General features: G+C 37.6%; 1 protein-coding gene across 3 annotated transcripts in view; it reads left to right on the top strand.

Moving 5' to 3' along the window:
* Positions 1–2176: 2176 nt before the first annotated feature.
* The window catches only part of tll1 (tolloid like 1), a 69556-nt gene continuing 59065 nt past the window's right edge, over positions 2177–12667 (top strand). The window contains exons 1-2 of one of the 3 annotated variants that reach the window (XM_015383839.1): positions 2177–2360; positions 4939–5345. In XM_015383839.1, coding sequence (XP_015239325.1) covers positions 5165–5345 — 181 coding nt within the window. In that variant the 5' untranslated portion in view covers positions 2177–2360; positions 4939–5164. Of the gene's footprint in view, positions 2374–4753; positions 5346–12667 lie in introns of those variants that run through there. The other 2 variants (XM_015383838.1, XM_015383841.1) reach the window with 2 other exon arrangements.

The following is a 12667-nucleotide window of genomic DNA, read 5'->3' as shown; positions in this document are numbered from 1 at the left end:
CAATCATGTTGAAATCTGGCATGTGTTGTGGTATATATACGGTCCGGTGCGGTGAGTCACTTTAGTTTCAGAGAAATTTTTAGCACCATCACATCTGCAAAGAGACGTCCTGGTTTAAAATTGCGTTGGGGGTCTACCAGGTGTCAGTGACGGGGCCCCTAAGAGGTCGGGGGCCCGTAAGCAAATGCTGTCTCTGCTTACCGACATTTACGCCATTGGGTCCAATATGCCGGTAAAATATTGTGAAAATCTTTTGGCAGGATAACTACCGTAAACATTTGAAAACTATTTTAAAGACTGATAATTCTACAAAGGTCTGATAAAATATATGCAAACATCTAAATCTGGAAAAAAAAAAAAAAAAACTGGAACAAAACATTCACTATCTTTTATTAAAGGTTTCAGGAGATGTAAATCATTTTATTGATCCTAACTGATCTAAATCATAAAATAAATTAAGGATGATACTCAAGAAAGATATGTGTATTTTTAGACCATGTATTTGTAAAGATCTTTTTCAATTGAAGAGTTAAAAAAAAAACTTTCTTTTTTTTTAGATTAACATGAATAACAACAACAAAAGTAACTGAACCCAGAGGAAAAAAGTAATAAAAATGACTGCATTCCAAGTGGATGGAAATATAGAAAATAATTATTTAAATTGTGAAGTTTATGCAGCTGAAAAAAATCTGCTTCAACTGCAAGTTAAGACTGCAACCAACAGTAAGATATTTAGTAAACATTTAATTTTAATATGTTCATGCATATTTTAATGCATATTTGGGATAAAGATCCCCTTGGATGGAAGCACAGTGCAACCATTGTGGAATTCAAGGTAGCTGCATATAGATTTATCTGGGAGCTGCGTTTTCAGGGAAAGCAAAGCTAATAGTAATAACAATAGCTGCAGAGCAAAGCTCCTGGTGGAGCCTCGAGGGGCTGTTGTTCAGTTTAAGTGTTTCTCTTTACCTTTCTGTGTCTCTTTGGAAGTGAATGCAGTTTCAGGGAGGGGCTGAGGTGGCCGGTATGCAGGGTCAAAATGCTGGCGAGGTACTTTCACAGAGTTTCAGAGACTCAACAATCAATACATGCTTTAAATAGGGACAAAAATAACTGCACACAGCACTTAACAGCAATTGCTGGATCTTTTTTTTTTTTTAAAGAAGCATTTTGCTGAATAGATTGGCTGGATGTTGCCCACACAGACCTGCTGTGAGGGGTTGGAGAATTTAACTCAATGCCTTACACTGACTTAATTAGTAGCTATACTGGAGAAACATATTAACTGTAAATGCACAGCTAAAATAAAGCCCTCCTAAAAGAGGAAACAGTCTTGTAGATGTAGATGTTTGTTGCATCCATCCATCCATCCATCCATCCATCCATCCATCCATCCATCCATCCAGATTAAAGGTTAAGAGGGAAGGCATCGCACTGCTGCTGGTTGCAGTACCTTTTGGATTTCAGTAATAAGCAGATATGATACCCTAATTATAAGAAATGATTAATGTTCTTTTAACCAATAAGTTAGTTAGAGACCACTGTGGAGAAGTTAAGAGCAAAGTGAGGTTATGCACAATTTAGCTTGGAGAATAAGACAAATAGTACACACCTGGCCTTTATGAAAAACCAGGGCAACCATAGTCCTTTAGGAAAAAGAGAATAAACATCCTAACCCGATGTTTTCCACAATCTATAAGGTACAAAACGAGTCAAAATTTAAAAATTATGGCGTAAAAATAACTCTTGGAGGGAGCAATATGGTATATTTAGCTGATCTAAGCATTCGCTCTTTAGCACCCTCTGCTGGTCGTGCCTTTTACAGCAGTATTACTTTCGCTTTTCTGATCAATAAAAAAAAACCCAACAATAAATGTTTGACTACTTAAATAAATAGACCCCTCATCAGACATTTAATCCAAGTTCGTATCAGGAACTTGATCATGCCTGTTGGCTGCTGCTCATTTAACTTTGTTTCTACTTTTAAAGACACACAGAGGTCATTTGGGGGCAGAAAGATCAACAGTGTGTTGACCCGCAACACATGAACTCTAGATGTGTGTCTCTGCCTCTGTGTGTGTGCTGCCTCCAGGGGATTTGCGTCCATGCCTGCGGGGACGTGGACAGCTTGCGGATGGATTGATAGTGTGACGTCACCTCTCCCCGAGGGCAGGATTAAGTCAGGAGGGACAGAGACAACGCTCCGGTAATCTCCCCGATGATACCAGGGGGGAAAGCGGACACGTTTGGAACCACATCCAATTGGAAAACCCTCGCTCAATAGGAAATAAATCTGTCTGCGTTTACAGCATGATGGGTGTGTTAAAAGCTCCGCGGGAAACCGACGCGCCCCCGGACAGGTAAAGGCAGCAGGTAAGCTGCAGAGACGCACAGAGGGAAGCTCGTTTGCGGAGGATTTATGTTTAAGGTGTTCACAGGCTGCAGCGTCTGTCTGTCAACAACTGCTGCTTGCAGCCTACAGCTCATGGGCAAGTTATAGTTGAAAGATTGCAACCTTTTTGGTGCCAGATTGTGAGAAAATGAACCAATTCAAGTGAGATCATGCAAGCAAGCAGAGAGGTGCACCTTGAGGAAATGTGTGTTATTCAGATAAACTGTTTCATAGTAGGATGGAACTTTTGGAGACATGGTTTATAAAACATTCCCTAAAAATATCAAAATCCTTTAAATAAATCCACATTGAAACACAGACGCATGATCTCCAAGCAAAGGAATATTTGCTACTCATAAAATCAAATATGGCACAAGAAGTATTCTAGTATCCCACATCACCTAATAAAGCTTCCTTTATTAGGGGAAAAAATTGCAACCCATGCAGACATGGAGAGAGAACGAGATATCAGAATATCCCCTTTGCACATTCTAGAATCATGCAGAGTCCAATTTCCTCCCTTATGCTCTTGTTACTTGAGCTCAGCCAGCATCCTTATTAAGGGAGTTATAGGTCTGGAGACTCAGATAGACCTAAAATGGTTATTTGTGTCCAATTAGCCATTTCAGTTTTCATTTAGCCTTGTGATTTGGATCTAGATTGTCTTGAAAGACAGTTTTGCGTTCCTGCCAGAGACCAACACATTTTTTATTTGAAATCTCTAGGTGACTGAGAGTGCATGATGCCATACCTCAATAATAATACCTGCATGGGTTTGTCAAAAGAACAAGCTGAACAGAAGCACCACAGAGCCTCCACTATGCATAACAGTCAGCATTGGGTTTTATCTCCATATTGAGCCTTTCTTTCAAGTCTTGACAGTTTGGTTTTTAAAAAGGTTATTTTCATTTTATGTAAAAGTGCAATGTTCCATGCAAACTTATGCTGGTGATGGAAGGGAATTGTTTTTTCTATAATACACATTCAAGCTTTTATTGGAGACTTGGGGATACTAATATGTCTCTCTATGCTACACTGTAGCAAGCAAACAGTGAGCTTTTGAGATTTTTTTTTTAACCCTTTCCTTCCAGGCCCCTCACTCTGTTAGGCTCAAGAGGACTGATCATACTTAGGACATTGTGCAGCTTTTACAGTAACGTCGATATGGGACATTTTAGGCCGGTGTCTAGATTCTTGTATTCAGTTCCTGATTTAGAGAGAAAAACACTTAAATCTGAAGGCTGTTCTCCTGTGTTTCATATTGTATAGAGTGAATCAGAAAGTTAAGGCTCCTTTTCAAGTCATAACTATCAATCAGAACTGAAATAAAAAGTAACTGTTAAATTAAAAAAAACAACTTCATTTACATATGTAATGTTATTGAACAGCTTATTGTCTTATTGGCTATGTAGCACAAAAGAGACGTATTAATAAATATAGAAGTTGAAGAGAAGCACTGATTAAATTTTCTTCCTCCTAATACCGATTTTCCTATTCATTTGACTTCTGACCCCTTTTTAAAGATTGTGATTTCTTTTGTTCTCACTATACCATATACATTTAAAAAAAAGATATGCATGCAGTTTCCTTGATTGACAGACCTGTTCAAATATAAAATGAGGAGAAGCATATTGGCATTTATATAAAAGCATATGTTCTTATATGCTTTAATATACTTTAACAAGTTCCACATATTTGCACCAAAGAAAATACATAGTTTTATATATTTAATAACAGAGAAATTACACATTTATTTACAATAACTGATGTATAACCATGCAACTAATAGAAGCACATCCTTCAAATTTCCAAAAATAGTTTTTCCTCATATCACCCCTTTAATAGGGCTACTTTGAACCATTTAGCTGCAGGCCATGTTCTATAAACACTTAAGAGCTGCTCCCCCACTTATATGCATGAAATCGATGTTTTTTTCTGCTTCTTCCATGACAATGAAGAGAATAGTGGAGAATAAAAGCCTGACTTCTCACACTAAGGCTACAGCCTAAAGGTTTCTTCTTGTATGCATCTCTTCAAGTATTTATGGTTTGGCTGTCACCTACTTGGCAGATTCCTCTAAATAACCAAAAAATAAAAAAAGAACCTGCAGGCAATTTTGCTAAGGCCCTGTTAGTTTTACCGCTACCGGTTTTATTCATGGAAACAGTCTCTATTTTACGTGTGGAGTCCAATTGCCTGTAATAATCTTGCTGCGCTTCCTCTAGTGTTGGTGCACTGAGATCATAGGATATAGAGAGGCTGACCTTTTTTTAACTTGGTGTGGTGAAAATTAGCTCCAAAGACTCAGAATAAGAACAAAGGAAAGTTTTGAAAGGGTGCAGGTATGCGGTGGTGCGCGTAAATGAGGATAGACAGGCTGAGTGAGAGGCTGTAACCTCGGAGAGGGAGCGACATCAGCGCAAGCAGGCAGTATGCGACGCGGATGTTTGTTGTGTGCGCGCAGCGCAGACACCGCCGTGCGTCTTTACGCTCAGAAGCTCCTGAGTCCTGATCTCACTGCTACTCTCTAATTTCTTCTCCTCCAGTCTCACCTGAGAAGACACGGCGGAGGACTGCTGGGCTCCTCTGCGCTTTGTGACTCACAGATGCCCCACTTAACCATGAAGGAGCGCAGGAGGCAGTAACTATCCACAGCCAAGCTACCAGAGAGGACCTCGATCATCACCATGAGGACCCTTTGAAACACTGCTCATCTCCTAAAACAATACAGGAGAAGACCAGTTATCTCCTATTTGTTCATTTAATCACCAAATGGACCGTGTGCCCTTGGGACTGGCCGCTAAAATGCGCTGGATTACGCTGGTGCTTGCGGGCTTGACTTTCTGGGGGAAACTTACTATTTCTAATTGTTTCGACTACGAGGAGCCCGAATTCGATTACTACGAAGAAGAGAAAGTGGAGAGCATTGACTACAAAGATCCGTGTAAAGCCGGTGAGTCCATTTTCAACAGTTTCATTACGGTATATGAAATGATGAGAGTAATATTTCCTTCTGATCCATACACACATCTGGCTACGATCAGGCACGTGTGTGTGTGTTGGTGGGAATGACAGCGCGCGTGCGTCTTTGCGCTCGTGCGCATTCGATTCTTTTTTATCCATCCTTTATGACTCTAATGTGATCCTGCAGTCGGGAGAAGGTCCTGCTGCAGGATTAAAGTCAAGTTACAGTTTTTAAAGCAACCCCTCTCAGATGGTGCATCATCAGTAGGTTCTGGAAGAGCTCCCGATTTGTGGTCGGGACAGCTGTTCCAGAGAGGGGTTGTGCATGTGTGCAGATGTTCAATCAACCATCAGTGTAGATGAAAAACAGCTGGAATCCAGTGCACCGTGGAAAGCCTTTCTCTCTTTAACACTGAGACTCTTTACAATAAAATGTGAAGCCTTTTGCAAGATATTTGCAAGAGCTTCTTTGAGTAAATAATGTTTGATCTAAAGCCACAAAGCACGTTTCTATGTGTGCATGAGATATCTCACACCTCATCAGCACCTTCTATGTTCAGTGGAATAGCTCACTCCCCTTTTTGGAGCTGGAATGCTATGATTTTTCTCCGATTCTAGTAGAAATGTTGCTTATGGTACCAGTGAAAACTTTCAAAAGGCAATAGGATGCATCACATTTAGGGCGATATCTCTTTAAAGGACACAAGCTCATATAGAAAAACAATTTTATGGCAGCTGCAAGGATTCCTTCCTTTATTAACTTGAACTTTTCTCATTTTTATCTAAGGTGTAATGAAAAAAAAAACGTTTTCTCTCTTCAGAGATGGTTTTTAAGCTTGCGTTTGCCAACTAGATTATTCTCTTCTATTCTATTCTCTATCAGTGTAGTTACACTCTTTCTTACCCTTTCTTTTTTACCCTTTTTGCATATCTTATAATGTGTTTTTCAGTGTCAAAACATAATTAAATAATTGTAATTTTCTAAATGTTAAGTCGGTTATGACATACATTTATTTTCTACTTTGTCAGCACAGAGTTAGCAACTTTTGCAAATATCAGATAATTGGTCAGACTCTTGATTGATATGATTATTGACTCAATACAATATCAGCACCAATTATAAATACTTTATATATTATTAGAAAAGGCTTCATAAAGTGAACTTACTTAAACAAAACAGTAATACTTAATATTAATAGGTATGAGAACCTAAACGACCCGATTATTATTAACATAAACTTTAAACAGAAGTGATAGAAGCTGAGTGTTTCTATCAGCATTATTATATCAGAGATTTTAGATGCAGGCCGATATATTTGATATACTTGTTTTTTTTTTGGCTGATATCAGACCAATTTCTGCAGCATTTGAGTTTAATGTACTTGCATTTTGCAGCAGTGTTGTCAATGTGCAGTATATTTGGCATCACTATGTTGAGATGTTTTTTACAAAAGAATTTATTTGAAAACAAAAAACAAAACAAATTTAGTATTCTATTACATATGCAGTTGTTTCAAATCAACTGAGATGTGATGAAGCTTGTTACTAGATTTAAAGTCTTTTATCATAGTATTCCTATTCTTCCAGTTATTTAGAACCTGTTAACTGGAGTTTCTAGTTTTTTTTTGTAGCCCTGCTGGCTGAAATAAGGTGGCTACATTTTTTTGTCATACATACAAGAATGATAAAAATAGTTGTTTGCAAATGTCCTGTTGTAAGCGTTCCATCAGTCAAACAGTTTCAATCTGCAGTTTTTAGAAGTTTGTATTTTTAACAGCTGGCCGTAGGGTTACTGCTCAACCAATTCATAATAATATAGAAATATCTTCCTAACATTTCTCCATAAAATCAAAAAGGCTTAATTTAGCAGTTAATAATCTTAGACATTCAATTTAAATTGAGGTTAAATGAGATTATGCTAAGATATTTTATTCAATGTTTTTAAAGTGTGGAAGTATTATACGAACAAATGACTACTGGGTGTCTGGGGAGTTTTCTTTGCAAAGCTGCAAAGAATACATTGGTTGTTTTTTTTTTAAAATCACATAGCTTTGTATTTCCATCAGTAAATTAGTTTTCCTTTAAATATTTATCTCTGTTATTTAAAATAACTTTTCTGGTTTGAAAGTGACAAGAAATTCCCCAGCTGTTGTGAAAAAAAGCTTGAATTTAGTCAAACTGTGTGTTAACCCCCCTGGAGAGGTTTTTAAATTTCTAACAGAAAAAAATCAAACCTTTTCCATTTTTTTTATCTCCCCTGCTTCGTGCAAAAGCATCACAGACTGTTATGAGTTGTTTTGACCGGTGATTAAATTCTTAAGTATGGATTTATGTTTAGTTTTATTTTTTATTTAGGGGTGTCTATATCTTATTTACACAAATATGAACTTCACCCAGAGTGCTAACTAACTATGACCTAACATGCTTTTTGCTCATACCAAACCAGCCAACCCTGTTGAGTAGCTTGTGGGTTGTTTTATGTCTAAATTACACAGATCTGTCTAAAAGTGATTTCCTGTTGCCTCTGTGGCTTTTAGCTGTGCTAAAAACATACAGTTTGTGTTGTGAGACGTGTTTGGATGGAAGCCCAGCAGGTTACACAGACACTACATTGGTTTCAGTGTCTGAGGGAGTTCTGTAGTTCAAAATAATTGAGTGAAAACCGCGTAAGTTGTGTTTTTTCTTGTTCTTTTTTGCTGTAAATACATATGAAAGAAATAACACTCTCAGATTTAGATATGAAGCTTAAAATGGAACATATTTAACAAGTACCCGATTAGGGTTGTCAAAAGTATCGAAACTCAAAAAAGTATCGATACTGAAATGTTGTATCCGGATACAATACTCGTTTTTCAAAGTATCGATACAGTGCCACCACCAGTGGCACCTAAGCAGTCCTTCATCTAAAGTGCAGAATAGAGGAAAATGCACTTTCAGAACACTGTGTGATTGAATAATTCTGTGCACTTTTCAGTTTCAGACTTTTTTTTTTGTAAGAGGTGCAGCTGCTGAGAATTATTTTTGTTTTTTAACCAGTTTGGCTAGTGTCATTGTTATGTGTGCAAAGCATAGCCGAGGAAGAAACACTTAATTTTAATTTTATAAGTTTTTTATCAAGCTTGCTTAATATTGTGCACAGCATACAACCTTTATTGTATTTTATTTATTAATGAAAATATTTCTGTAGAATTTTGGAGTCGTTGTTTTTATCCTTGTGGTATCGAAAATGGTATCGAGTATCGAATATTTTCCTTAGTATCGGTATCGAGGTGAAAAGTTTAGTATCGTGACAACCCTATACCCGATATCCTCATATAAAAAGTCACAGAGGTGTGTGATGCTGCAAATGCTAGTATTGGATACCACTAGATATAAGACCAGTACACCAGATACCTAACTTAATATTTTTAAATATTTTAGTATGTGTCATTAAATTTCAACAAAAACTGATGGAAGGACTCAAGAACTGGTGTCATATACTGATGCACTCTAGTTTCGTAGTTTTAGTGAGGACCAGTGGGGAAATTCTGGATCAACTGCAGCTGACTGATCAACCTTTTATGCCGACCTGTAAAGACACCAATATTACGAATGTGAGAAGAATGTATCAAACAGACAGGTTTGAATCCTATAATAGGGTTGCATTAAACTGATTGCAGTTAATTAAATCCCTTCTCACATAAACTAAGATCACATTTGGCATCATGAAAAGAATGACATATGTCAGTAAAAAGGGAGATTATCATTAAAAGTCATCACGCTCACTCTTTATGTCAATATTTTTGTCAATGGTAGCAGTTGATTTAGTGATAACGGAGAAAAGCTTGTTTTAATCACAATAGAAGTTTTTTTTTAGAGCTGCAGTGAATAAATAGAATGTTGATTTGTATTGGCACGTTTACAGCTTGATTGGCTCTAACTGATGACCTACTGGTTGGGTACTCTGCTGTCTGATACTCTTTCAATACAGGAGGTTTTGAAGTTTGCATGAGTTAATTGCCTTGCCCAGAGGCACATTAACATGTGGCAGGAGGAACCCACAATTTTGTAATTGCAAGACAACTACTTATCCCAGTGATCTACAGGTGCCACCTCAATTGAACTGTATTTTAAGCAAAGCTTCTTTGTGGATCTTTAAGCATTAGTGGTTTAAGGGCGGAGAGAGTAAGTAAGGTTAATGTTTGAAACCCTTATAAGAAATACTATGAACATACTTTTTTTTTAATAACCAATGATAATTTTAACATAATAGAAATAATAATACTAAAATTATCTGCTGTTGTCCTGAAACTTAAAGGAATAGTTAAACTTAGAGAAACCTTTGTTGAAACTTAAAGGAATTGTGGAGGATTTTAGCTAATTTTTGAAAAGACCATTCCTCTCCACTTTTAAAGAAAAAGTGGACATGTACAACCCTGTACCTGCTCCTGAGAGAGAATGGCAAATAAACATGTGCTAGGGCATGCACAAGCCCATTTCTCCTCGTGCAAGCTCTGTTTAAAAGTTGCTGTTTGCATCGCTTATACAAGCTTACTTTCCAAAAGAAGATTTACAAATTTTCCACTATGTCAGACTTCTAATACAGCAAATTTAACAATGACCTGACACATACCATCATCTTTATTCTATTCACAATCTTTGAAACCTTTGTTAAACCCATCTGTGCATCCAACACATATATGAACTGTCACCTAAAAGGTTGTTTTGGAAGTGGTAGTTTAATCTGACAAAACAAGGCTTTATTCTTTTTTATTAAGAATTCTAACCTCCCTATTTAATATTAGGTGTTAAAATCTTATGTTTCGATTCAACTATGAGTTATTATTTGGTTGACAAATCTATTTATTGGTGTTTAGTTGTCAGTCTAGGTAGTGGGGATCATGTTGGCAGTGTTATCAGATACAATCAGCAGTCACCACTGTTTGCTTCTATTTTTCATGGAGTGACACATGGCTTTTACATTTATGGCTGTATGGTTTTCATGCATAAACACTGGATTTGAACAGCAATATATCTGTTTTATAGTAAGTGACGAATGTAACAGAACACTAGGTTCCCCTTGATGCCCATGCATCTCACATGTTGGTGCCACTGTGGTCATTTTACTAAAGTCACTGGTTACCTTTCTTTTAGTCTTTCAGTAAAGCAACTGTACAGCTGTCTTAGTGAAACACTTACAAGGTGGTATGGTTTATAAAGGCTCCTGTGTCTGAAACATGGAGATCAACCCCTCGTTCTCCACCACACTAAGAGTATTTAGCAATGAAGTGAACCACTCCAGAATGTGTCTGTCTGCTACAGGCGACTGACTCTGCTCTGTACCTTCAACTCCTAGTGATGCCTGGCATCGTGAGTTCCCACATTTTTGATGTTTTCAAAGTATCTAATCTTTATTTTGGAGACCTTGCACTCTGTCAAACATGGACATCTCAGGCATTTTTTAAAACTCAAAATGAGTCAAAATCCTTGTATTCCAATGAAGGTGAGGCTGGCTGAATCTCTCTTATCTCCAGTTTTGTAGTATCCTATCGGTTGTGATACTTTTAGTTATGTCAGGACATCCCACATAGAAAATGAATAAATGGAGGCCACCAGCTAGCAAAATGTCTTTGTTTTTTTTAAATACATTTGAGTAAGGTTTATATCTCTTCTGAATCATAGAACTGAGAATCATGATTCTTTTGTAAATGGGAGTTTTTGGCACACCCCAAGCGCATATATTATCTAACAGCTATGAAGTCCTACCCGTTCGCAACGTATTTTATCTTTCACTCTTGCATACACATAATACTGGATTTCTTTTTTTTTGTAGTTTTGTGTTTCAATGTGCAGCTTGTAAGACCTGGAAGCACAACTCATTCCAGGCCTGACCCTGTGGCATCGGTCTGAGTGGTTGGTATTCCGCCTCCTGTTTTTGCTGGGAAAACACAAGGGGAATATTTGGCTGTCTGCTTATCTCCTCTGAGTCCAGCGCTGGCAGACAGGGGAACGTGCACTTCCAGGTCCTTTGTGAAGTGATTTCCCCACACGAGCACATAAACCCCAAGCTTACTCACACGATGGATACGCACACATGCAAAGCTCCCTCCATTCACCCTCGCTTATCTCTTCCTGGTTGTCTGCATCCTGCTGCTCAGTTGGAGATGACACACAAGCGTGCACGCACACACACACACATGCACACGCACATGCTCCTTCCCTCGCTCAAAAGTCATTCATGTTTCCTTCCAAATCACTGCTCTCATAAAATCCTCACACACACTCGAGTAAAAGCTAAACAAACTTAAGTGTCCAAACTCTACAATTTGTTTCTTCAGGAGTGATCCAAGAAAACAACTACCTTTCCCCTTTTTTTCCTAAAGACAACAGTGGTGGAATCACACAAGGGTGCATTGACTCTGTGCTCTGCTCTTAGAGTTCCCTTGGATTTCTAGGTTTCTAAGGTTTTTAATCATGTATTAGAAGGCTTACATTAAAATTTTAGAAAGATGCCCACTATGTTACTTTAAACCAATGCATCAGATCTAGTGATGTTTGAGTCCTCTCTAAACAAGTTACTTTGCTTACCTGGTCTATGATTACAATATGGAAATGTCACATTTAGACATGTCAGCAGAGTTTGTCTGTACTTGTTTTGGCCCCAGTTTTACCCCATATTGGAGATTTCTTCAAAACAAAACATTCAAACTTAATTTTACACACTGTGTCTCAACCATTGTTACCTAAACATTATTGTCCCTAAGAAGATAAACATGGATTTCTGTGCAATAGTTTTAAACCAATTCTATATCTTTTAGGAATCACATGTTTTTAAACAGATATATTTTCTCTAGTTTTGATCAATATAAAAGTTGTAAAATCGAAAGCGCACCACTTTTAGAGATATTTATATAACTATTTTACAATCTTTTGCAATTTTTCTTTTATGTTTGATGATTGCTCAATATTTAATGCTCTCTGCAAACCAGTTAGGTTCCCCCCAGTGGTTATATAATTATTAGCTGAAATATTAGATGTCTAGCCATCTCATTGAGGATTTAGCAGGCTGAGGTGAGTGAATTGTCTGTGGTGTCAACACAGCATAGCATGGTGTTAGGTAATCCTATTACTTTATCCTTATCCTATATCAAGACATTGCTGTTTATGTGTCCCACCTATGATCTCAAAACTAATGGCCTAAAACAACATGGCACAGTAGCACAGCTGGATGCTTGCTAGAATACCATCCATCCATCCATCCATCCATCCATCCATCCATCCATCCATCCATCCATCCATCCATCCATCCATCCATCCATCCATCCATCCATC

The sequence above is a fragment of the Cyprinodon variegatus genome, unplaced genomic scaffold, assembly GCF_000732505.1.
Source record: "Cyprinodon variegatus isolate N-32 unplaced genomic scaffold, C_variegatus-1.0 Scaffold296, whole genome shotgun sequence".
NCBI lineage: Eukaryota > Metazoa > Chordata > Actinopteri > Cyprinodontiformes > Cyprinodontidae > Cyprinodon > Cyprinodon variegatus.
This window is presented reverse-complemented; position numbering and strand designations above follow the sequence as displayed.